The sequence below is a fragment of the Excalfactoria chinensis genome, chromosome 7 (assembly GCF_039878825.1).
Source record: "Excalfactoria chinensis isolate bCotChi1 chromosome 7, bCotChi1.hap2, whole genome shotgun sequence".
Classification (NCBI taxonomy): Eukaryota; Metazoa; Chordata; class Aves; order Galliformes; family Phasianidae; genus Excalfactoria; species Excalfactoria chinensis.
Window position 1 is genome coordinate 3,457,704 of NC_092831.1, and position 19,797 is coordinate 3,477,500.

Sequence of the window (19,797 nt, forward strand, 5' to 3'; positions counted from 1 at the left end):
CCCTTAAATCAAGAATTATAAATATAGAACCTTTATCATCAGCACAGCACATCCAAAAATGTCTTTGTAAAATAAATCAAATTATATGAGTTAATTGATTCCAGGCAACATCAGCAACTGCAGGTGGAAACTGAATAACAGGATGTTTATTAATGAAGGACTATTAATCAAAATTGACAATATCAATTCCAGTTTCTTTTATTTGAATTCTACCTGCAAAATCCACGGAGATACTTGCCGAATCTTTAAATAATAATTTTAAAGCAAAGAAAATGCTAGCACTTGGGATTTTAGCTTTAGATGTAGGGCTATTTGTTTAAACAGTGAAAGGATATCCTAAATCCAATTTGACAGGCAATGCCAAAGATGCCAGTGGTAATTAATTAGCACTTAATTTAGACCACAGAACAACAGGATATGGAATTGGTGCTCAGTGCCATTTCCCCTTAGGCTTCATCTCATGAGGGTCAGGAGTATGCCTGTTGCATTGAAGGTCAGTAAATAAATTGGGGGAACACATTGACGCTGGACTTTTCATGATAGATATCCTTCACCCTTATTACTGCCTCTGGCTATCACTGATGAGAAAAGGGCTGTGATTGTTCTGTGAAGAACGCTGTGCACAAGGCTGAGCCGAGCAAGGTAATGTTTGAACTCACGCCTTGTGCAGCGATCACGCTGGATGCTCTCCATGGATTGAGAGCTCTGTTAACTTTGCGTTGGGCTGGAAATAAACTTCTAATTGTAGCAAAGAAAGCCTGAGGAACGCTGACAGGCGAGAAAATTCACTAAAAAGCAGTCCTTAAGCCTGCTAGATTTTTGAGCTCAGCTTTAGATTAAGCATAATTAAAATCAGTGCAAAATTTTAAAGTGAGGTTAGAAAGTAGGTCAGCGAGGGAAAAAAACCATTTCCTTATTATCCTCTTGTCTTTGTCTTATTAATATTTGCTATTCCTTCATAAAGCAAAAGTCTCTTAATAAAGTTGGATTAATGATTCTAGCAGCTTTTTTCTGATGGGGACACTGACGCTTTGACATACAGTGCTCAGTAGTGGACAAACAGAAAACGCTGCAAAAACAAAGCTGAGCCACCAGTTCTGCTGGTAACCCAGGCATTTTAGTTAGTTGGTGGAAGAGGCTGCCTTTCTACAGCACACCCAAAGCAGAGGAAGACACACACAAATAGAGCCTTATTCACAGATGCACATAAATTGCATTGCTTGGTTCAGATTTAGTAGCAAGAAAATCCAAAGGATGATGAGAATTAGTATGATAGTATCTTGTCTCCTCCCAGTAAACTTAGTGCCTCTGCCAGCCAGCACAGTGCACCTCTTCCAGAATTCTCTACCCTTCTTTCTAAAGAGCAGCTCAGGTGGAAGAGTGCCTGCAAACCCTAACCGTACTCTACTAGCACAATTTTATAAGCCTCGTTCCCTGGCAGAGCTGTTTGTGTTACTACATTAAGAAAACACTGAGTTAGATAGAAGTCCGTGCTCAGAAAAGTTATTTTGGAAGCCTCTAGTTAACAGTTATTTTAACTTTGCTTGCTTAATCACACCCTTTGCTGCATCTCTCTTGACAGTGATTGAACTTCTGATTCCCATGAAAGCCACCGACAAACCTCCCACTGACCAGGAGTAGAATGGAATCCAAGTTCCACTTCGTGTAATATTACATTTCTCAGTTGGGATGATATCTGCTTTTACTGAGTGGAAATATTGCTTTTGACTATGTTCAATCTACAACCTCTTGCGGCCTTCAATTATAGCACTTTTCTGCTACAGTAATCCAGTTGACAGCACAAGCTCAGCCCTGACAGGTTTACTTTCTGACTTACAGCTCCGAAGTGACAACTGGTTGGAATTCTGAATGGAGATGCTAAACTTTAGCCAGTCTGCTCAGAAATTCATCTTTTCTGGAGAGCCCAGACCCTCTCGTGCCAAACTTAGCTGTGTTTTGCTCACAGCACATTGTTTTTGTCCAGCGTCAGGAACAAATTATTCAGTTTTGTGAGACAACCAGCGTTTTGGTGTTGAAACTGGAGAACGTGGCAAAGAATTCCACAAAAGTCAAGGAGCAAACTTTCACCGATAGTTTCCTTTTCTGTGAGGTCTTAAATACGCAATTACTTCATAAATTGCTCTGTTTCCTGTCCTTTTAAATCTGCAGAGCCCTCTGAATATTGGCCTATTAATTGTCCTTAATCGAAAACCTACTCTTTTTACACACTATCACCATCTTGTTCTTTGAAATAAAGTCTTCCTGACCCAGTGCTTTGCCCAGTAGAGATGATTTTATATGGGATCTGACCTCAACCAGGATTCCTACTCGTTCATGTTCAGTTCTGAGCTCTCCACAAGCTACGAGTGCAACATATATGCACTGCATTTGTATCAGATTTGAAAGATGCTTTAACATGCCTCCCAGCATCACGATTGTTTCAGCACTGATATTGAACATGAGTTGGAGGAATATATCTCTTAAATGCACTAGTGAGTATGTGCTGTGAGTCTTTGATTTCTTTAAACTTATTTACATTTTACTAGCCCTTGAGCAATGAATTTACTATGTCAGCATTGTCTTTTCTACTTACACTTTGTCTGTCTTGTCCACTCACCTTAGCTTGATGTTTATTTTTTGTGCACGTGTATAGTCCACTGCACTAAATGCATGAACTGCCTGGAGTGCAGGATTTTCCATATATTGTTTCTTTTTAAGATGCACCCTTTGTAGTACAGTAAGTTTTGTGATATTTCCTAGCTTTAAACTGGCTTTTGCTTTTCATATTTGTTCAATTTTAAGGCAAACATTCTTTCACATGCATACTATTTGCAGATGACTGCTGAACTAACTACCTTACACACTTTATCAAAGTCCTTAGTTCTCTATGTAGACAGCTCTGCCTCTGTCAATTGTTTTTCTTTTACCTTCGAAGCTCTTATACTGTTATACTCTTATATTAGCTCTTATACTGTTATACTCTTATGCTGTTCACTTCACGTGGTCAGACTTGGAGATATCTGCTTCCTTCTGACCCTGCCCAAAGTTAGAAAAGCCGGTGAGGATACATACAACTCATTTGTGCTCACTTGCTACTCCTAATTGAGTCCACATTTGATAGACTTTGAAGTACTCAAAAACCAGCAGTACAGCATTGATGTTTGTATCGTGGGAAAGTCATCACACTTGGTAGACCTTGTTCAGTAAGCAGTGTCCGCATCAAATCTCTCCATCATAACTTAGCTGAATAAAATGACTCACAGCACCCTTTCACCAAGGCAAAAGACACCTGATGCCATGTTAGCAGATATATTACGATCTTAATAGACACAGCACAAAGTCACAATGTTTTTGGAAGACCTACTAAGTTGCTGCAAACACTAATCCTTTGGAGTGCAATGGTTAGTATGACGGTAGTCTAAAAGATGTACTCAGTTCCATTAAATTGAAGATAGTTCTGTGGAATTTAAAATGATATTATCTCTTTGCTTTATGTAATTCTAGGAGTGCATCTCATGAGAATGCTGCATAGGTTAAAAAATAAATAAAAAAATAAAAATACTCAAATTGAATAGTTGAGAATATGAGGATGTTGCTTACAGATATATATGAAACTTGCAGTTGAGGATGGTCTAGGCTGGGTCCCTTGCATGCCTAGGGAGTCCAAGTGAGATCATGGATAATAATGATATTACTTGCGTTTATTTGGAAGGGAAGAACACAAAACTCTCCTGGCCACTTGGTCCATCCCTGTTCCTCTCTCCTCCTTTCCATGCCAACAAATGTAATGAAGCATTTCTATGAGGTACTGCCCTTATCCATCCTTCCCTCCTAAGCTTCTCAGCCCCACTTCTGCCCCATGAAGAATCTCCAATGGGGTCTGCCCCAGCTCTCCTCTCCTTACTCCCCTTCTGTTGTGTGATGGTGACAGGAATGTGGTACAGAAGCATTTCTGAAGATCACAATAGAGCTCTGGAGAGGATGTGGCCATATTATATAGTGATGGGGCTGAGATTGGTGAAGAAGCCCTGGCTTAGAAGAAGTGACTAGTGGCATCTTGTGGACCAGGGGAGGAGGCAAATAGTCACAAGCTTGGCTGGAGTTAGCCATTCCACAGATTTCTGATTTTATATTGCACCATAATGCATAATGCACGGAAAGATAAATATTTTCCATTCAGCAACATCTTGCTGTATTTTCATCTAAATCTATAATTTTAATTATAAAGTGAACATAACCTGTATCAAATTATGATTTTGTTAACATATTGAATGAGGACAAGAAAAATAAATACCAGATTTTATACTGTACAGACGCATGAAGGTATAGTAAAAAAATCTGGTTTCCTTGACCACATTGTCATAATATGCATATATAACTGCTTATTGAATCCAGGCTGTGTAGACAACAGAAAGAACACTGGCTCCATACCATCACAATGCATGCCCACAACAAAGAGGAGGAAAGAACAGGCTCTTTCATTGTGTGTGTCTAAGTATTACCAACATAAGGGCTAAAAACATTACCTCTGTCTGAAGTGTATCTATATATCCATGCATAAGTTATTAAGTGGGCTCCCTGAGCACAGTTGCTGAAAATATTAATATATTCAAATTATATTCTAGCTACTGCAAAAACAGTAGATCAGACAAATATATTAAAATCTCCTCAGACAAAAGGAGTCATGTTATTTATAAAGTTCCTACCCTCCCTTACTGGAACACAAACCTTCATTGTATATACTATACGAGAATGCAAGATGATCTTTAGATGTCAAAATGTGGCTTCAAGTTTGAATGTAATCATAAAACAGTGATTCTAATGCTTGCCATAAACAAATTGTCACTGGTATTATGTAACTTAGACTATTCACAAAGCATAAAAGAAGGGAAGAATAAAAGGTAGCTGCCAAACACTGTGGGCCCAATCTGATGGTTGTGCCAAATTGCGCTTGCAGACTGGGAATTGCAAACACAGCGTGGAATTCAGATTTGCACTCCCTAGTGCTTGGGCTGTTCCTATGGCTTAAATTAGAGCAAGATAAAGGCTATTTCTTGAGTCAGCATAGACTGCAAGCAGCAACTAGTGGCTTCTGCAGCCTCCTCTGCTCATTCTTTCCCAGAGGGAAAGTGGGATAAAAGTTCCTATATTGCTGTAGGACATGGTTTTGGATGGAGTGTCAATCTAGAATGCAAAAAAAGCACAGTTAGTCTACACAGCAATTCAAAAGCAAACACCTCTCTCAGATCTGGTTTGCTGTCTTGGGTTGCTCATATTAACCAGACTCATCAGTCTGACACTTACTTGTGAACTCCAGGAAAGATGGCACAGAAGGGTTGCAACAGAAGAAGGTATATCATGATGTCAGAAGGCCTGGTCTGTGAGCAACAATTAATCAGTCATAGAGACTTTTGCTCAGCTTAGGCTTCAGGATTAATGTATAACCGAAATACATAACTTCAAATCCTGCTAATGGTTGTGTGAAGGCCCTTTATCAGGACAACCAGTGAACAATGTTTTCACCCACCTCCTTTTTATTTCATTTTCCCCCCTTCCTTTTAAAAGTAATTTTCTTTTTCCCCAGCCTGAAATAATTGAGCAGAGATACTGGTTTAACTCATTATGAATTATTAGTGGAAAAGTAGGTCTCAGAAGTATGTTACATCTGAAATATTTTTCGTCACTTGAACATGTGTCGTCCAGAACTGGCCCTGTTCTACCAGGCACTGGGAACAAACACTTCGCATCCACAGATGCTCCTAATTTGGTGTGGTTTAGAGTGTAATTTAGATCAAACGTATCCATGTAAATGAGTCAGGGTTTCTTAATTAGGTGCCTCTAAAGAAAAAACTTGGACCACATCAGTAGGTGTGGGTGTGGTGCCCACAGTACTGGAATCTTTCTATAGATGAAGCTTAGTTTTGTTCAGACACACTGTAGGTTTTTCTTTCCTTATTTTTTTCCTCTTTTTTTTCCTTTCTTCTTTCACTCTTTCTTTTCCCTCTCTCTTTCTATCTTTCTTTCCTTCTTTCTTTCTTTTCTAAAGCACAATAATAAATCTGCAGATGGCATAGACATAAAGACACTACTTCAGAGGAGCTGTCTAAAACACAGTCTCTTTGGCAAATGCCTTAAAGTAGGTCATTCTGCAGTGATTTAGGTTTATATTTCATTGCCAGCTTTTTGTTCCTATTACAAGTAGGGTGCATTCCAGTCCACAGATTTCCTCTTCATTTTTCTTCCAATTGGCTTTTATTTACAAGAATTTGTAGATCTTCATAAGAAAATGAATGGCCAATACACTGTTAGAAGTACTAATCACACACTTGACCACAAAAAGAGATGTATGAAGGTGATAGCTTGGAAATGCTGGAATGTAAAGTACCATTCTCTGAGAGCAAAAAGAAAATGTATTGATTCTCCCAACACAGTGATTGAAATGACTGTTGCATCTTTCCCAATGAGTGAAAGATAATCTGCTCTGATATCATTTCAGAAGTGTCACAAAGCAGGGGCATCCATTGCCCTAGTTGCTCAGGTATTTGCATCTTCTAGTTGTCTTTTATAGTTGTCACTGAAAAGCACGTATTTATGGCTTATGAAAAAAGTAAAAATCAAATAATCAGGGTCTGTTTTCCCATCAAAGTGCTGGGGGATTTACATGCCAAACTCCCACCAGCCTTAATGAATTACCTGCATAAATTCCCTTTCAATCGATAGTAGAATAGATCCTATTGTGTTATATTAATTATTTTACACAGAACACTGACATTTTGGCATTAAAGACTTTTTTTAAGTTTCAATGCATATCTTAAGAAACTTCAAGCCTATTATTTGTTTTGCAGCCTTATTGTGAGAAAAAAATCTGGTATCATCAGTCAGAAAACAAACGAAAAGCGCTGCAATTTACCCATTGATGGCCTGGTTGTGGACATTAATGTGTTACGGCTCAATCTCTCAAAATAGGAAAAATAAATAAATAAAGTTGGGGGGGGGGGGGGGGGTCGGGGGGAAAAAAAGCCCTTTTTGTAATGAATTGAGCATTTTTAATTTTCACCAACAAAACCAATTGAGTTGAAAAGAACGCTCACCCCAAGCAATATTAAGAGGTTACAAAATCTCATAAATTAACTTTGCCAGTGATATTTTACTGAAGCTTGTGTGAGTGCAAACCAGAAGCAGGGCTCCCACATGGTCTTTATTAAACGAAGAGCACTTAGCAATAACTGGCCTACCCTGAGATGTGTTGTCCATATGCATGTGTACACCCAGAGCGCGGATATGCATATGGCCATACGCTGGAAGATGCTGAGAGGCTGGGGGAAGCTGGGAGACAGCTGAGAGTGGAAGTGAGAAGTGTTCGCTCTGTAGTCATGGGCAAATGCCCTACTCTCGTCATTCCTCACTTTCTCCATCTACACAACTAGGATAATAAAACTTATTGACCTGAAAAAGGAAGTTCTGAGATTTAATTAATGTTTGAAAAGCTTTCTGAGATCATTTGATACTGAGTAATGTGGAATGAACAATGGGAGCTCTTTGAAACAGGGGCTCTATCTCTCCGTATTTGTGTACTGCACCTAGCACAATGGGGCTGTACAGCCACAGAGTCAACCGTATCATAAATATTTAAATTAAAACTATGTTAATTATTTTTATCGTTCTGTTATTTGCTGATACACCAGTTCACTACATTTTGAAGCTTGGTAGAATTGAAAAGTACCAAGCATAATTATTTGTCTGATTGTTATGAAAATCAGGGTTTATATTTTTAAATACGGTCCTGAAAATAGGAAGCTCAGGTGAAAATGCATTTCTAATTCTTGAGAATTAGAAGAGAAGAATGATAATTCTTCTCTTTAAAGCCACTAAGCTGTAACATACTCTTCTGGGAATGGGTGAACTTTGCAAAGTCTCTTATTTCACATGAAGAAGGACAAGGCTTGACTGCAAAAACCTCTGCTTCAGACACCTTCCCCCCACAATGTGAACACAAAGAGAATGCATAAAGGTACTCCAGGAAAATTGGATCTCTTTTATGCCTTTAATTCAGTAACTATTATTACTCCTATACTGTGCACACTTGGGCTTGGTGCATGGTGGCTTGTGTCACTAATTAACAAGGCAACTGTTTGGTAGGCTACTATATTCTTCAGCAGAGAGAAATAGGTTATAAGGTAGAATGATACAAAGATGGTAACAAAGATGGTGACAGATATTCAAAAGGTAATTTATGAGGAAAAACTCACCAATATGGATGGCTTCACTGGGAAATGCTGAGGCAATCTCCACCAGAGAGCAGTCTCCAAGAGATGCTGCCTTAGTGGTGGTCAGCCCTTAAATGAGGTCTAGAGGAGGTGGAGTCAAGCTCCACTCCTTCCAGGAGCACAGCTAAATTACTCTCACCTGTGCTCCCACAGCTGACCCAACGCTGCCTCAGCTGATTAATCAGAGGTTCAGGCTGTGATTACCAATTTCCCATACACAGGTTTAGCTCTCTCTTTCTGCAGACTGAACCCAAGGAAACTACAATAAACAGGACAAGATTTGGTCCTGGTTCAGCTTCTTTGTGAATCTTTTCTATAGCTGAAACGGAGAAAAGCATGTGTGCAGAAAGGACATGTCTTCATATGTATTTTGCTAGAGAGAGATCAGTGTAAAACTTCAAATGTTAGTCAGGGGTGCCTGAGTGTCTCCCTACCCTGACCAACCACCCACTTGCTTTGATGACTGATGACACTTATTCTGTTCACGTTTCTAGTAGCTGCTCCCTAAGTTTCTAAGAGTAAGGCTCAGCTTTTCTCTTTGTTGCTGTCCTGTATCTAAAGAGCAAGAGAGTTCCTGAGTTAATTAAATAATTTAGAAAGCATTCCCTGTTTCTCGTGGTTTTGGTTAATAACCCCTGTCCTCTGCACATGCCTTAATCTGGGCATTTTACTTGAAGTAAAAACTGAATGCCCATCCATGCTTTGGGTTTCAGACTCTCCCAGGTTCTCTGAGGTTCCTCAGATATGTGTTGCATAATCCTTCCATTCTTGTTCTCGCTTTCTTCCTTTAAATGACTTTTACCTGTTTCATTTTTCATCTTCTTCCTTAAAAAAAAAACAAAACCAAACCTGTACAGTTTTTAATGTAATCAGTTCTGCCACTTGAAAAAAAAAAAAAGGGTTCTTCTGAGCCTAGATTTAGTATGTAAGTCTGCTTGAAACTGCTGATATAACACATAGTTTACTGAGTGAAAATCACATATGTTTGCTACATCTTTCCTACACCAACTAAAAAAAAAAAGAAAGGAAGAAAGAAAGAAGTTTGCAGACATCCCCTACTTAGTATTACTGTACTTTAACTTCACTTTCTGATTTACCCTCAGAATTCTGGGTATGGCTGCTGGACTTGTCATCACATTGTCATCACTTCCTGCTGTGCAGGCTATTGTGGGCTTATTTTTATGCAAGGCATTTTTTTTTTATTATTCCAATCTTTAATAGGTAGAAATAAGTCTGTTTAGTTGCATGAAGCTTGTAAAAGCCAATGCCTTGCAGAATAAAGCTGTTGCAAGCTATGAGGGTTGTGTGTGTGCTTGAGTTGTTCAGCTTGGGTGCTTTCCCTTTCCAGAGAGCTATGGGCTTGGGGGGAAGGCTGTTTTTCAAAACAGATAAACCATGAATCTTGCAATACTTAATACTTTTGTTAGACGGCATATTGGTTAGTGGGTATGTCTTGGGTAATTAATTCTACTCTTGATGAGGAGCTTATGTCCAAGATGCCTACAAACAGTTACTAGGGATGAATTAGGTGGGGGGAAGGCAGTCAGGAAAGAAATCACCATTCTCTCTCTGAAAGGGCAAAAAGCCCAAATGGCATCTGAAAATGTCTTGCTGTGCTGTATATTATACAGGAAAAATGGAGAAAAAAAAAATAATAATAATAAAAAAGGAGCTTCTTGGATTCAAAGGTGAATCAAAAGGAATTGGCTTCTGCCTGGACAAGGCAGCCAGATAGGCCACAGTAACAGATCCACGTGACAGACCAAGAGGCAACTGCAGAGCTCCCCAGACAACTCGCCTGAAGTGCCTGCCAAGGAGGCAGATGCTGCTGCTGGAAGAATATCTTCCACAGTTGGGCATCTGGGTTCAGTGCTTTCCACGTAAGGGAGAGTGATGGTTGCATCAGGCTGGCCCTGTCTTCCCATTTAATTATTTCCACATCCATTTTATACTTTTGTAAATAACACGTATTATCCTGTTTTGTGCAGGAGAATAATAAGCAAGGCGAGGGCTTTTGCCTGCAGTGCATCCCTTTGCAGAGGTGCCCACATGGATGCATAAGGGCAGACTCCAGCTTGGCTGCCCTGTGCTCCAGCCTGGTCAGATGTGAGACAGCTTGGGCTTGGGAACCGCAGAGCTGCCTCGCGGTGGCACGGAGCTCAACCTAATAAGCAGAGCAGGCTGAGATTCATTAATTTAACATTAATAAGCACAGCTTATTAGCTCAGGCACAGTGCTGTGTAATGCAGGCACACAGCTCCTGGAGCAGAGCTGCGGCCTGCGCGCCAGCTCAGAGTGCAGCCCATGGGGCTCAGCCAGGCGCCCGCAGCCACCACCTCCCCTCCTGCCTCTCGCATTGGGAGAGAGAGGGTCTGGGGCTCTCTGCAGGGGATTCTGTGCAAAAATACCCCCAACCTTCTCTAGGCTTTTCACTTACGCTGCTGGTTTATGTGGAGTCTTTTATAAAAGCTCCTGGTGCCTCAGTTTCCCAAGAGGTGTGTGATAGCTGCTGTAAAAATAGGTTAGGTGCTGATCACAGAACGATGTGGGATCCTTAAAGAGGGAAAAGTCCTTCTGGCTCACCTGAACTATAGTTGTGAGAGCAAATTATTGCTCATAATATTGTCCTATTGGGTAGGGATGGATCGTTCTCTGTTCACATCTGTGCACAGAGACACTGCAGGGTTTTTGCATCATCTCATGCCCTGTGTATGCCCGCAAAATAGGAGAAGAATGGTCTGTCGCTTTTATCTGGTAGCTGTGGTTCGCTCACTCTGTCTGGGAGTAAGAACCGCTTGTAAATAAGTAACAGGGAAGAGCTGAGTCCTGAAGAAGTGTGACTGTTTTCACAAATGTATAGAACATAAGCGGATGGACTGTATACACCAGGCAAATACTGGCTTCATACACTACACTGTGACTTCTTGCAACTTCCAAAGGGCTGGTTTAAGAAAGACATACAGTACTGATGTTAATCCCTGCTGCCAGACCTTTCTCTCACACTCTCATCAGCTGCTTTGTCTGGGTTTCTAAGGAAGGATCCATCTGAAGTGCATTTACATGTGCTTAATCTGGACTGCTTCTGCAGACTGAAGTACTGCAGAATAAGACCATAGTGCAGCCTTGCTGTAATCTGCAATTTAGGATAAAAACAGCATTCTGGGCTAAGGTTTCATACACACACTGAACACCCACGTGCCACAGAGACAGCATAACTGGGGTCATTCAAATTCTCCCATTAGAAACCCTTTGAAGATGAGTTCCACCTTGAGCAAGAACTACTGACTGCAGTAATATGCCTCAAATTAAACAAGTTTACATAGTTTCTTTCAAATATTTGGCAACTAAAACTTCCTCTGATTTAACAATATAAACAACTTGCCACTAATAATAATCATAGAATCATGGAATCACAACGTTGGAAAGGACCTACAAGATCATCTAGTCCAACCAACCTCCTATTACCATAGATACAGCAAACCACTACACCATATCTCGTAGCTATAATGCATGTATGTTTCTATATTCTCATATATGGAGCCATGGGGCCATTGTGACTTGTCGTTCTTAATTATAAATTCAAGGGAACATTTCTGCTTTTCCCTGTTTTTTGGTGTTTAGAATATCTATTCTGCTACTACTTCCATATTGACAGGGAAAAGTCCTCTCCTTCCCTGGGGGCATAGAAGACTGGCCTTCTTCTGAGAGACTTAGGAGATCCCACTCTTAATGCTCTGATGGCTTAAATAATACATCTTTCTACCCTACATCACTGTGTGCCTTTATTGCATTGGTATATACTCCCAGAAACAGTCAAGCCAGATATTGTGAATATAAGCATGATGAAATATTGGTGTCTTAATATCTGTATTATAAGAAGTAACTTGTTCCCTGCCCTAGCCCCCAGTAAAAAACAAAAACAACAAAAAAACAACAACAAAAAAACCCCCAAACCAGCAAAAAACACATTACACCAACCTTGGTCTAGTTTTGCCAGTTGTTCTATACATACACAGTCAGAGAAAACTGCTGTCCCTCACAGATAATGCTTTAAAAAGCCAAAATAGACAAATGAAGCATTACCATCATTTTGTAAACAAGGAGCCAAGGCACAGAGAGATTAAATGATTTACCCAAGGTCACACCAAATATCCTGTCAAAGCCAAGAACTGAACCCAGTTCTCCAGAGCATCAATCAAGTGATTTAACTGTAAGATCAAAAAGACTTATTGTGTATACCTGATATCTTTCCCCTAAGCCACAGTAACAAAACTTTCTTCAGGTTAGGCTGGATGCCACATATGATGCTGTAAATTAGGTATATGGTGTAGGCGCAGTGGCAGCATGTACCCACTTCTTGCACACAGGCTCCTCCCAGGAAATAACTTCCCATGTTAGTCCTCCATTTACAGTAATAAATTATCATCTTTCTCCAGATAACCCCTTAAGGGAGAGAATATGTGCATGGGGTACAGCAGATGAATACACAGAAAATGTTTTTCAGCAAGGGCAAACTCAGACCTTCTATGGCCTGTTTAAAATTTTTCCATCCTTAATTAAATAGGGACATTCCCACAGCTATATGGACTTCATTTTGGCCCTTTAGCTGGATGCTACACAACAAGTTAAAGGATCTTTAGTATATACATGTCAGGAGAATGCAACAGATATGGTCGGCATAAAGGCATCATTCATTTTAAGCTTGGAGCAGTCTTTTATTTGGGGTCATTCATTCATTTTGTCATTCCTGGCATGAAATGCTTCTCTGTGTACAGAGACTGCATGGGTCCCTCAATCCTGCCTAACCCCTTCGATTTTAAGGGTTGTTTGGCTGAAAAGTGACTGTGCCAAAATGGCACTAGTTAGTCCTAAAGACAGGACAGCCTGGGGAGGAACAGGATCCTGCCTTCGCGTGCTGATAGAACCACATGACCCTCTCTTGTGGTCTGCCACTTCTGCAGTCATTCATCACGTAAAACAGCTGCAGGTCTGTTTTTGTGAGAGCTCGTGGTCTACATTCATTTTTACTGTTAATTCCACAAAACTTAAAAACAAACTCAAGGTGAAAATGAGATCGTGAGTTGAGTTGGTGGGCTAAAACCTCTTAAAAACTGAACTCAGTGAGTGTGAAAACCACAGAGAAATGATAAAGAGGTATAATTTCTTTGCTCCTGTCATATCTCAGGAACATTAGTAGAGTAAAGGTGCATATCTGAGTCACTCCTCACTATTCTGTGTTGTCTCTCACTTATCTGTGTTGCCACAATAATCTTCAGGTAATACAAGAGCTCCTAACATATTTTCTTTAGTAAGCATTTTTTTCTGTTAATGCGTGCCTCACCATATCATGAGCGCTAGAAAGCAAATTGAACATCAAGGACCCAGAAGGTAAAAATATGGTGATCCAAAAGTCACTCCAACTGCAGTTGGAGTAAGTCAGACTAGCACGCTGGAACATGGCAGATTTGCCCAGCTTGGTGTTCATGAGTAATTCTGATCCGTCTAACTGCACCAAAGGAAAAGCCTGTTTTACATTCCAGTAGAGGAAAAACTCCTGCTTTTCCTTAGACGTACCAATGTACTGAGCAGAAATAGGATATACGTAGATACCATAAATCATGTTTCGTTTTGCCAAAGAATGTAATTATCTTTTGTATTTTGGATGACATTTCCAATAAGATTTGGACACCACACAGAGATTCCTTTTAAAATTATCAATTATTTTGTACTACAGTTCTACTTACTTCTTTAGATGCTCGAAGAGGACTTTCATTGTGTCATAGTTTGGCCTAGGGAGCTTTTTCACCAGGGTCTTTACAGCTTTTATGCGAGTGGCATTGTCTTGGATTTCTAAGGAGAGAAAAAAGAGAGAAAATATTTTGAGTGCTGTTTAGGATAGTACTTTGCCCAAAAATGTATCTGGTATCTTAACAATAAAAGCCATAATTAATATGTGGTTAAAAACAGAATGCATCATGCCTTCCATGTTCTTAATAGAGAGCAAGAGTAATTTACAATGATTAAAAACTCTCTACATCTAAAGGAAGCATTTTTGGTTTGCAGAATTACATTTTTATGCTTTTATTAGACTATTAAACTGTCAGCATAATCATAGAATCATAGAATCATAGATTCTATATGATAGATAGATTCTGTCTATAAGTTTAATATCTCCAAGTAGTAGTAAGAGACCCACAACTTAAGTGAAATTTCACTTTGGAATTACATTCATCCAGTGATCCAAATTCTGTGGTGGACACTTCCATTCTTGTCTTTGCTTCCTTTATGCTCATCAAATTTAAACTAGCTATATGTATGAATTTCTATCCCAAGCATAACACCTTATTGTGTTTGGAAATATCAAATGTTTTGGTATTCTTTTTTTTTTAATCCTACTTTCTGATTATCAGTTCTCTATCAGAGAAACTATTACACTGCAGCTATTTGCTAAAAACCTGTAGCATCTCAACCTATAATTCCTGTAGGAAGTAATTTGTATTTAAAAGTCGCAGTTATTAATAAGAGAATGAAGTACTAAGAGCTTCAGACTCTCTTGTGAGGTGGAAAAAGAACATCTTTGGTTTCGTTTTTATTAAGAAAAAATGTTTCCTGGTTTTGCGTGATTCCTAGATTTGGCAGAAAGGTTTGAATGATATTTGCATTGATTCATGAGATGTTGCAACTAAAGGAAAGTTATGTATCATTGTATTTTCGTTTAGGAATAGATTAGATAAGGTGCCAGTAGATCTGATGCAGGGAAAACATCTTGCTTGTTACATGCCTGATAGAACCTGAGAATTATTTTCTGATCTTACCATCTATGATTGAATTACCAGCTATCATTCTTCAGATACATTCCTTTTTACACGTTTTTATTTTACTCTGTTTTTCACTCTGGAAAGATTAATGGATTTCAGTGGGACCAAAACACTGGGATCGGGAAAAATTCACAAGGACAGGCTGACAGTTTGTCCATACAGAATATGTGTGAGGAAATTTAGTATGGTAAGAGCTTATTATGCTCTTTTTAAAGAAGCGATCTCTGTGCTGATTAAGAAAGATATCAGGTTAGTTACCACCTTCCCTAGGGATTCTTGTAAGATTTAACTGTAAAATCAATCAATTAATAAAACCCAGTATCATCAACACAAAGACATTGCAAATCTCACAAAGTAAAGATATATATAACTTCATTTTAGGTCTCACTGTACCAAAGCCATAGGTATTGACATAGAGGAGAAGAGAGATTTAGCTCTGCGCTGAAGAATAGAATTCGTAGAAACCATGCATAAAATCATTTTGCAAATCAGCCTATTTGTTAATTGTTAGCCTGTTTTAAAAGAAGAAAAACAGGCAACATGTGGTAACTTTAGTCAGCATTTCTGAACCAGGAATGATAAACACCTCTGCCTGGCTCTGGCATTTATCAGTACTGAGATATTATTACCACATAGAGTCACAGCATGGTTACTGTTATCATCAAATAAAAAAAAGAGCCAGCTAATCTTAATGGTTTGTAAAGCCGTTACCTGCACTGGTCTGACATTTATCATGATCATTTTACCACATGAGTCCTACATTGCAAAGGTATTTTATCTGGAAGGGACATCACTATGAATTATTATTTGCAGCTAGGTAGAAAATTGTATGTTGTAGATACCTTTTCTCATTATAAATCACAGTCACATTTCAACATTTCCCACACAAAGCTGCTGAGCCCAGGCTTTTTGCCATAACACTTATTCTCACTCCCTTTTATAGTTCCATGAAAATACGGAGCACTCTTTCATTAAAAATGGTTGATACTTTTGTTTGTTTGTTTGTTTTTAAATGCCATATACACTTTTTTGTCATTGGGGTTTGTTTTTTTTTAGTGTAATTATTTTTTGCCACTCAAGAAAGCGAAGAGGACAAACTGTTCTTTTTATCCCTTTTTTTTCTTCAGTTAGTTTTTCTTTATTTTTTTTTTTTCATTAAAGCTTACTCTTGCTTCAGCTTAATGGCTGGGCTTGTCTTTACTCTTGACCTTGTTGATGGAATATTTAACAGATCAGATGCAACATCTTATGTTTCAGTTTCAATACCTATGCATTTGCTTTCCTTCTATAAAGCCCCAGTTTCATAGAAATTTTCCCCTTTCAGTTCCCTAAGTAGAAAGGTGGTTTTTTTTGGTTGGTTGTTTTTGGAGGGGTGGGGGGATAGGGGCAGGGAGGGCTGTTTCTTTACCATGCTCAAATGGAGGGAGTAAATCTTTAAACATGGATTAGTATAAATAGCCATGGAGAAGGCATTGCCCTCTGTGCTATGAAGCCTAGAAATACGTCGTGCAAAGGCAGGAAAACACTCTGAACAGCTGCTAAATTCTCCAGCTAAATCTAGGAAATGAAACAGACCAGTTTTGATAAAGTGAAATGCTATCTTTCATTATCCTCTGTTATTGTGAAAATTGACAAAATTCTGGGGAAAAGATTCGCATTTTTGGAAGTTAGACTCTTTCTCTGTGAAGATTTCAGAAAGAAAACTGTAGTCACAATCACTCTTGTAAAATCAAGAATGAGAGGACATTTCTTCTTTTTTGGATTTCTTTTGGCAATTTGTAGGCAATTGTAGGTGATAATTTCAGCGGATCGAGATACTCTGAAGTGAACACAGATGGTATTCTATGTAATATTTTCATAGAACGTATATTTAGAATTTGGGTTACTGTCTTTAAAAATAGGGCTGGCTTCCTTTAACAGAGCAACACAGTGGAGATGCTCTCTTGTTTATATTTAAATAAAGAATGCATTGAAAGAACACTTAATATTATATAAGCTCTTTTGCAAATGAGCTTTGGATAAACATTTGAGCATAGAAGAAAACACGATGTGTCTGTAACATTAACAGTGGCTAGTTAAAAATGAATGAAGAAAGTAACCTCTAGCACTCGTGTCCATAAAGAATACTTAAGCAAATCCCCCTGAATCTTTCTTTTAATCATTAATTTTAAATGGACATAGATGTTTACAACAAGCCACTTTGTTTCAGAACAGGAAGTCCAGGGTTTATCTCCAATAACTCACGTTTGCTAGGAAGGGATGTATGTCTCTAACCTGACATGCATTCATTATTTTGTAAGGTACTGGAGTCTGACCCATGACCCTCCTCAGACCTGCTGCATTATTCATGTCTGATTTACTTTGTATAGTTTTACCCATTTCCCTTTACCAGGCATTTCAGTTGCTCGTGCATGTTTAATGTTAAATGGCATTTATGGCTCACATTAATGCCTAATTTTATCACGAGCCATGGTTTCTTTTTATGCTTTCGAGCCTCACATCTGAACTGCTGAAAAAAAAACCAAAACAACCCACGATGATTTACGATTCTGCATAAAATATCAAACTATTGATTTGTCATCTAATCTATTTTTTTTTTTCTTTTTTAGTAGCATGCTTTTCTTGTTTTCTTACAGGGCTCTTCTCACCTTGCTTTGTATTTTTGGATAAGACTTCTGCTGTGGTTAAAACGTCACACACTGTTGCTACAGCAAAATCTGCCAGCCAAGAGGTTTTTTTTTCCAACATTTTGTGACTGATTCAGCTGCTGAGAGAGAGACAGGCCTTGTTTGGGGCTTTTTTGACTTGTTTCCTTCTTTCTTTCTTTTCTTTCTCTTATTTATTTTTTTTTAATCGGGACTGTGTGGGTTAGGTGGATTTTTGAGTGCTAATGAAATTGTGAGACTTATGGCGCTGGCTACAGCCAGCCGTAGTGTGGGCAGACGCTCTGTGAGCTTCCCCACTGTGCTGCTGTGCAAGCATCCCCGCTGTTCTGTTTGCTATAGTTTTAATGTCTGTGAAAAATTCCTGATGCAACTAAATTATGTTCTGCCCTCTTGTTTGTATAAATAAACACCCGACTTAGCCAATTCATCTTGCTCTTGCCCATTTTAGAAGCTGGCCCTGTCACACAATGCTTAACCCCAGTCCTTGATAGCTTTGGTGTTATCGGGGAGTGAATATTTGCTTAAAAAGACAGCATAGTTTTGGCTTGATCGTTTTTTCAGGGATGTCAACTGGCCCAAACTCTTTCTTCATTTGGTAAATCTTCATATTCCGCAAGTCACACTGGATAAAATATACAGACTTGAATGCATATATATCTGTATATAAAAATTATTTGTAATACTTTCACTGTCGGGATTTTTTAATGTTACTGTATGCAACATAAAAGTCCCAGTTTTAATCACGTGCCATAGATGGAGGCAACTGTCTCATGGAGATACGCTGTAAAGTATTTTTTTGCTTTAAAAAAAAAATCTATAAAAAGTGTTCGAACTAAGTAACGTTTGCTATAAGGAAAATAACCAATTTGTGATCCGAATTGATTTTACTTTTTATTAATGCCTCAGAAATAGATGTTGCAAAGGAAAATGAGAATTGCATGAAACCTCTCTATATGGGAAGCTGATAAATTCATCCTATGTGATAGAACGCCGAGTTTACAATGAATATTCATATAACTTTTGCAATCCATTAGCAAAACCCAGGACAGTGAGTTTGCAACTCAGTCCCATTTAACAAAAATGTTTGTGGAATTAATGGGAGAAAAACAGCACTTACAAAAGTTAAACTTTAATGCATCAAACTCCAGGTGCCAGAGTTTGAGGGAAATAACCAATAATAGTCATTTTTTACATATTTGATGGGACTGATTATGCAATGTGCAACTCTAAATGGCTTATAGCACATTGTAGCATGGTTCCATCCCATTGGCTACAGTAGGGTGCAGGCAGATGGATGACAGTGACAAGGAGAGAAGTGCTTTTGCTTAGCCGTGCGTTAAGATGCCATCCAGAAGCTCTGTGCACTGCAGACACTTCATTAGGATGCCAGGATAATGGTAAACTACCACTCAGAGTGACACCCCATTTCCTGCTTACTGAGCTCTCCAACCTCGGCAGATGTCAACAATCTCACAGTGCTACAGAGCAGACCTAACTTTCCAGGCACTTTGACTCCAATTTTTTTCCCTTAACAGTGCCATACATTACATGCAATATGTAACAGCAAGTACCAAACAGAAAACAAAATTTGCTGCCCTAATTATAACAAAACGGCATCTGACTTAGGTACTGCATGCCCAGCGTACATACAACCGGTTAGGCGGCGTAGAAGAAGAATGATCTTTGTCAGTCAGTTTTGGGGGTTAATTAGACTTAGGACTTTGATAGCTAATGGTTTGTCTGAGCCCAACTGGAACGATCGTGCTTTGCTGCTAACTTCTACCAAGCGTCGGGAAAATGTGCCGAGCGCTTCCCTGGTATTTCGCCTTGCACGGGGTTTTTCTGCACAGAAAGAGCAGACTTGAGCATCTGGCCGGTGTGATATTTTCTCTGCAAATGCACAACTCGAGGCCGTCACGCACCTCCCCAAAAGCAGTTAGAGCCAGCAGAGAGACAGCGCTGCGACGCTTAACCTGCGCTCCTTCCCAGGGAAACACAAATCGTTGCTCGTGCTTTCAAAAAATGGCTTTCAGACACAGAAACAGC

General features: G+C 39.1%; 1 protein-coding gene across 1 annotated transcript in view; it reads right to left on the minus strand.

The window, feature by feature from the left end:
* ARHGAP15 (Rho GTPase activating protein 15) overlaps nt 1-19,797 on the minus strand; it is a 310,043-nt gene that overhangs the window by 9,047 nt on the left and 281,199 nt on the right. The window contains exon 13 of the mRNA XM_072342035.1: nt 14,012-14,117. Coding sequence (XP_072198136.1) covers nt 14,012-14,117 — 106 coding nt within the window. The remainder of the gene's footprint in view (nt 1-14,011; nt 14,118-19,797) is intronic.